This window comes from Coenobita brevimanus, chromosome 43 (assembly GCF_032717465.1).
Source record: "Coenobita brevimanus isolate Jiangsu-jjx chromosome 43, ASM3271746v2, whole genome shotgun sequence".
In the NCBI taxonomy this organism is placed as follows: domain Eukaryota; kingdom Metazoa; phylum Arthropoda; class Malacostraca; order Decapoda; family Coenobitidae; genus Coenobita; species Coenobita brevimanus.
This window is the reverse complement of record NC_136996.1, coordinates 922,501-930,000: the sequence shown is the minus strand read 5'-3', so window position 1 is coordinate 930,000 and position 7,500 is coordinate 922,501. Positions and strand designations below refer to the sequence as shown.

Here is a 7,500-nt window from a genome sequence, read left to right as displayed (position 1 = left end):
CAACTCACTTCCCAGAGCGCTGTCTTTTGCCTGAGGAGAGAGGGACTTGTTTTAGGTGGCACTGGGGATTTAAGTAACACCTCTTCCGTTGTGATTTATTGTGCACATTACACCGCAATATCATTATGTATGTTTTGGTGCAAACTATCGATATTAACCCAGTAGCTCCCAAGGTTGCTATGTGAGAGATTGTTCCAGAAGGGTACGAAGCGTACTGCCGTCCGCCTATCGACTCACAGTCGAGAAGCTCATAGGTCCCTACCCCTGGGTTCCCTTCTTTATTAACTTTTGAAAATGCCCAGTTCCGTCTTGTACTGAGGACACTGGGCGCAAATGGGTTAAAACATACACATAACATAGATACAGGAGAAGGTTAAGGTATAGGCTACTATGCAAAATAAATCGCAGGAAGATTATGCTACGAGCCTCCTATGACACTTAGAATAATTCTTTGAACGATTCATGCTGAGAACCCCGTCTTCTTCCTTAATCCCTCACATAATATTAGTAAATTGAAGTAACTGTCTCAGGTCTGACTATAAAGCCACTAAATTGCTACCGTACTGCAGTGGTGTAGCCAGGCCTCGATGGAGGGAGGCAGGGTGGGGCCAAGCCTCCTGTACATTATTTACACGTTAAATAATCCGAAATATCAAATGGGGGCCAGTGGGGGTACCGGTGGAGGGAGTCAAGAGTGTGGTTAAGGGGTCCGAGCCTCCTCAGGCCTCTCCGTAGCTACGCCAATGCGTATCTGAGAATCACTCAAATCCTCGCCAGATCTAGCTATAAAGTTGCTAAATTTTCAGCAGTACTTGGCAACAGTACAAATCCTCCTCAGATCTAATACAAAGTGCGTAAATTTGGAGTCGTACTTGAGAACCGTCCAAATCCTCGTCTTCCTCTTTCAGGGCTGGCTCCTGGAGACTCGGAGGCACTTCCAGGGGAGGGGGGGGCGCGGGCTCTGACGACTGCTGGAGGGCTGACGGGCTGAGGGGCAGTGGGGGAGTCGGGCAGGCTAGATTTTGAGCCCGACGTCGAAGACTTTCCGAGCGCATCGAGCGAGTTCGTCGACTCTTCTTTCCTTTCGCTAGACGAAGCAAAAACTGTGAATGAGAAAAAGTAATCACTAGACTCTTATAATTTTTCGTTTTATATTGTTTCTTTAAATATAATAGTAAAGAGTATTCATCCGTTGTGATAATGAGAGAGAGTGTGTGTGAGTGGGGGGGAGGGCAGCGTAATGGCAGAGGACAGGGCGACATGGAGGTAATTTGTTTGTGGTCACCCCTTACGGGATTAAGGCGTCTGGCCATAGATAGGAAGGGAAAGACAGATGAATTTATGAAACAGCTAAGAAAAATTCGGAAAAATGTGTAATATATAACTGGGATATATAATATGGATTTCTTATATATATTTTTCCATGACCTGAATATATAATCTGGGTTTCAGTACAAGGCTGTGTTAAAAACTGCGAAGGGGGATTTATTTATTTATTTATTTTTTTTAGCAAGGGGAAAAAAAATCTTGCTCTAATTTCTTACCTGTGTTGGATGTGTCTGGATTATTAGTGTTTGTGGGTAATGATGAGAACACTAAATCAGGACTAAAGAGACGAAATAACACACACACACACACACACACACACACACACACACACACACACACACACACACACACACACACACACACACACACACACACACACACACACACACACACACACACACACACACACTCACTCACTCACTCACTCACTCACTCACTCTCTCTCTCTCTCTCTCTCTCTCTCTCTCTCTCTCTCTCTCTCTCTCTCACGACTACCCAGAATGATCATCTTAGTTAATATTACGCGTCACAGAAAAACCTGAATTAAAATGGCGATCCAAAACTGAACCCAACGCTATAGACATGAGAGGAGTCAGGGGTGAACCAGTGTCATCAAGGAAGGCTGGATGGGGGGGCAACTGAGTGACAGGTTTCGTTGTGGAGAGAGAGAAGTGAGAGGCGGGGGCGAGGGTGAGGGTGTGAGGAGGCCCGGAGGAGGTGGGGGAGTGAGGAGTGAGGGGAGGTGAGAAGGGAGTGAGGGATGAGGGAGGGGAAGGAGTGATAGGGAGAGAGGGAGGGAGTTAGGCTTGTATGAGTGGATAAAAGAGGCGGGAATGTGGGGGTGATGAAGGACTATGTGGATGGGAAACATGAGTGTAGACGAAAGGGGTGCATGGGTGGAAGGAAAGGGAGGGAGGGGTGTGAAGGTGAAAGACAGGGGGAAGGAGGGCTGTGCGGGTGGGAAGAAAGGGAAGGAGGGATGTGTGAGTGTGTCTGTGTGGAAGGGAAGGAGAGGGAGGGGTGTTTTAAGGCAGGGGTGTGAAAAAGGTTACCGGGGTGTGTAGGAGCTAGAATATTTAAGGGAGGGAAGAAAGGGGGAAGGAGAGATAGGGTGTTTTGAGATAATGGATATAAGTAGGAGGACTGCAGGGGTGTGAAGGGGAGGGGAGAGGGGTAGGAAATAGTGTAGGAGGAAAGAAAAAGGAAATGGAAATAGATGTCAAATGAAGGGGATGAGAGTGGTGGGTGGCAGGGGGAAGGGGGCGGGTGAGAGCGTGAATACTGACGGCGAGGCAGACGACGCAGAGAGCCCGTGCGAGAGCCAGAGCTTTCCCGAGAGGACGCTTGTCGCTGTTCCATTCCTCCTGCAGCGGCGCCATCAACTCCTGCAGCTCGTGATCCTGAGGCCAAAAGACACACACTTCAGGAGACGAATTTGTTTCACGTGTTCTCAGTAAATTGTCTGGAACAGGAGTGGGACGCCTTCAAGTGTTGGCACCGACATAACTGGGCGTCTCCCCTGCCCGGTTATACAGACCTGCCTCAGCTCCTTCCCTATCCCCCGAAAGAGGGATGGTGAAATGCAGGAAGAGGGGAAGTTCAAACTGCAGTTCACTGGGTTCACGTTTGAGATACGCCTGGGACTGCAGGTATGGTACTACTATTACTACTTATACTACAGTTACTATTACTACGGTACTGCCATTAGTAAAATGCCTTTTAAACCTTAAATCAAGAAGGAAGAGTTTTTTTTTTTTTCTCTGTCTAGCACTAGACAGTTATATTCACTACTGCGAAACAACTCGAGGTCTGAAGGTTAAAATCTGTAATTCTACATGGAAGAAAAAAAAAAGAAAAAAAAAGTTCATGGGTCTCCAGCTAAACTGAATGGCACCATTAACACCACCCAGAATGGTACTGCGTCACCGATTATTTCAAGCGTTAACAAAAACAAAATCACTGTCAAAAAAAAAAGAAAAAAGAGTAACTACCTTGACGTAACTGCCTTGAAGCAGAATGACAAAGTAACTCTCTTGACACTGGAGAAATTCTTGTCTCGTGACGTAAAATACTACTCTTGTTTTCACTGCTACTACTACTACTACTACTACTACTACAGCGCATTTCTTCTAATCTGACGACGATTCCCAACCCCTCTCAGCCCAGGAGATGACCAAGAGTTAGGTGAAGGGTGGATTTGCCTAGTAACCAACGGGAACCACTCCTACCACATAACTAAAGCTCATCTATTTTTGTATAACCACAACTTGGCCTTCTAGTCGTGGTATTGGTCCAGTTCCGTCAGATGATAGCACGCGGACTCACCCTTGCCCACTTTTGATAGTAATCCTGGAAAGATGCGGCGTAGGGTCGAACTCGAGGCTCCATCATCTGTCTGGCGTAGTTCATCTGAGGGAGGAAAGTTAACGATTCAGTTATTTATATTGCTGACTGGGTGTACGACGATGATGGAGGTGTGGTGGGAGAAGTGTTATGAAAGCTCGAACGTGGGGCAGACTATGATGATGATGATGATGATGATGATGATGATGATGATGATGATGATGATAATGATGATGATGATGACTGAAGCAGACATTATTATTATTATTATTTTTGATGATGATGATGATGATGATGATGATGATAATAATAATGATGATGACAGTCACCTCTAAACTCCAGCACTGAATCATCCACGGAGTTAAGTCACATCAAACAGATCCCCGAGACAGACATCAGACGAGGAAAGGAGCACAGACAGATTTTATAGTAAGTCGGAGCTGTGTTACGAAAGTCAATAAATTTGCCATATATTTGGCACTGTAAATTGGGAAAAAAATATCAGATCAAGGTTATAAACAGGGATGGAGGAAACGGGGAATTTTATCATTAAGTTTGCAATGGTTTTGATGGCGAAAATTAGCATGAAAAAGGTGATTTATTTTGAGGACTTGGAGCGACAGCAGTCTCTCTCTCTCTCTCTCTCTCTCTCTCTCTCTCTAACTCGCTGTGGACATAATAGCCAAGAAGAACGTTAAAGATGCGACTTAAATGAGGAATTAGTACACAAGACTGGGACAAAAATAAGCGAAAAAAAGGGCGACCTGTGACGAGACCAAACAGAATTGCTACATTAGACTAGCACGAAAAAGAACGTGAAAAGGGCGGCCTGTGACAAGACCTGCGTGAATCAGACAGACACAAAGCTTTAAATGTTGCCCCTGGGACTTACAATGCCGTAGGAGAACCTGACGGAGTTCTTCCTCATGATCCTCAGCTCCTTCTTGACCCTGCGGTACATAGCAGCTCTCAGTCTGCCCTCCGCCGTGACCCTGCTGCTCTGCTGGCTGTACGAAGCACCTGTAGGGCGGGAGGCAGAGGCGGGATGCAGCAGAAGGCACAGCAGGACGAAGAAGAAAGCTTAGAACTAATGCCTATCGATCTACGAGAGTCATTGGTGCAGATCCTAGTGCAGTGAAGCTCAAGGAGGGGTTAGTCAAGCTCACAGCAAACCTGGCATGTTTACCTACGCCAGAGAAAGCGAGAAAAAAATGGCATGCGTCTTAGTGTTCGAATATAATCTAAACGGTACAAAATTTGATGCAGGGAAGGTAGACTGGTAAATTTTAAGAAACTTACGCGTATATTGTTCTAAAAATACAAAACAGAGTTTATGTTGTAGCGCTTCTAAAGCATTTATATTTTTTCAGTGTAGCACAAAATCTCAAGAACATTAATTGAATGGACGAGTCACAGCTCTAAATTTGCCTAAAATTGCCATCTTCTCTTCTTGAATGCTGACTAAGTTAATAAATAGAGTGGCACTAGAATATCATACTGGTTACAAAGAAGTGCTGTGGTAAAGATGGAGAGTCGTGGCATGATCTCACTCTAACACTGAGCCAGGCGAAATCAGCGGCAAAAAGACAAAAATCTGGGCCAAGTTAAGTTGATGGAAGCTTAGTACTGAGAGAGCAACCCAAATCCTTGGGGGATGTTACTGAAGCACATCTGGAGCATTTGTAATTTTGCAGTGTAGCACTTACTGAACGTCTAGCAAAATCTTGAAAACATAAACTGCACGAAGGTTTGGTCACTGGCGTCACTGCTAATAATGCAAGAACCAGCCAGATCCTTGGGCGGTGTTTAGCATACCTTGGTCCCCGCCATGATGGATGAGTCTGGAGTCCGAGGATGCGTCAGAGTCCATCCATTCCTCGGTGTCCTCGTCCTCGGCCATATCACTCTCGAGGTAGGCACCGTGTCGAGCTGCAGGTGATGTTGTCTCTCCCACCACACCCGATTTCCTCAGTTTCTGCTCCTGATCACGCAATAAAAATAATAATAGTAATAAAACTAATCTTCTTCTTGTGTGTTTGCTGCTAACAGTGCAAAACTTAGGTCGTTCGTCCGTTTGTAAAGGGACCAACATGCTTGCATACGTCAGCCTTGGTCATCTAATGGCGACTTTCCACGCTGTTCGATCCCTAGCAGCCTCTCTATTCAGTCTCTTAACTCTGAGGTCGCACTGTATGACCTCGTTCCAGACACCCGATAAAATATTATCATTACCATCAGTTTCATCATCATATATGTCCGTATGTTATATATTTCCTGTATTATATACCTTTGGATCACGTATCTCTTGTGTCATGTATTATATCCCCTGTACTAACCTTAACTCTGGCAGGTGCGGTGATCATCTTGTACATGGCTGTGACGGGGCGTAGCATGACGCTGACGAAGGCAATGACGGCATCCTGGAAGCATAACAAGTACGTGTCGATGGTGGTGACGTGGCGATCCAGGCCCAGTAACACACTCTCCTTCAGCCACATCACACGCACACCGGTAGCGTCCCACCACTGAAAGGACAACAGCAACCACATCAACCACAATAGGTATGATTTAGGCGCACCACAACACCCCAGCAATCCACAATAACCTTACCTAATCTAGCCTAACCCAACCTAACCTCGCTTCTCATTGAACCACACCACACGCACTCCAATAACATCCCACTGCTGAGATAATAACAGTCATATCAACCACAACGATCACCATTTAGCCATTAATACATTCATCGTCATATAGTGGCCTGGGATAGGCCATGCGACCCAGAATGATCACTGTCGCTTTAAAGGCGCCATTGACCTCGTACCCGATGGTCAAAAAGCGTTAACAGGCCGTCCATTTTACTCTCTTCGAGGTTTAGGGGTCCTAGACTACGAGCTGTAGTAATGTCTTATTCTACCACTGAGTTACATAATATACGCTGCAGAAGGACGAAAATATAGGCCAAGCCGGAGTAAAAATTGCATAGCACCCTCAGACCACCAGACCACAGTTCGCAGACCAGACCGGCAGACCAAAAGCGTGCAGGGCTGAAAATTGAAGGGAGCGCTTTGGACCCCATATCTAAAAACAAAAACAAATAGCTAACCATGCGACTCACTGTACAGATAGAAAAGTAGGTACCTTCGTAAATTTTGGTAAAGACTTTGGCGGGAATTTTGAATTATCCGAGATACACATGACTCCAGATAAAAATTTTGAACATGTATCGCTAGTTTTTTCCTTTTCAACCCGTCACGTGTTTGCGATTTTGTTCTTAATATCACCAAACAATTTTATTTAAAATATCGAGCTTCGTAGGTCGATATGTAGTCTATGTTAACCCCTCTAGTTTGAAAAGTGCTTCCTAACTTACATACGGTCGTCTAGAAGGAGGAAATGCAATACGAGGAAAATGTCACTGGAGTTAAGGAGTTACATACACGTCAGAAAATACTGGGAAAGATGAGTGAATCGGTGATGGTACGCAATATTGGGAAAGATAAGTGATTCGGCCACGGTACACGATATTGGAGCAGGTGAGTGACTCGGTGACGGTATATGATATTGGGGAAAAATGAGTGATTGGTTACGGTACACAATATTGGGGAAGATGGGTGATTCGGTGACGGTACATGATGTTGGGAAAGATGAGTGCTTCGGTGACGGTACACAATATTGGAGAAGATGACAGATTCAGAAACGGTACATGTCTCCTCTCACCTCCTCAGTGCTCATCACGTAGGCAGCGTAATCACCACCACCCTCTTCACAACACCTCCCTTATCTCATCACTAGTTGACCTCTCGCACCACACAGATTACACTTATCACC

General features: G+C 45.4%; 1 protein-coding gene across 1 annotated transcript in view; it reads right to left on the bottom strand.

The window, feature by feature from the left end:
* LOC145397729 (uncharacterized) overlaps positions 1-7,500 on the bottom strand; it is a 19,872-nt gene that overhangs the window by 567 nt on the left and 11,805 nt on the right. Inside the window, exons 4-10 of the mRNA XM_080270746.1 lie at positions 6,009-6,197; positions 5,488-5,653; positions 4,565-4,692; positions 3,655-3,738; positions 2,616-2,729; positions 873-1,103; positions 1-30 (exon numbers count right to left, since the gene is read on the bottom strand). The exon at positions 1-30 is cut by the window's left edge and continues 567 nt beyond it. Coding sequence (XP_080126872.1) covers positions 1-30; positions 873-1,103; positions 2,616-2,729; positions 3,655-3,738; positions 4,565-4,692; positions 5,488-5,653; positions 6,009-6,197 — 942 coding nt within the window. The remainder of the gene's footprint in view (positions 31-872; positions 1,104-2,615; positions 2,730-3,654; positions 3,739-4,564; positions 4,693-5,487; positions 5,654-6,008; positions 6,198-7,500) is intronic.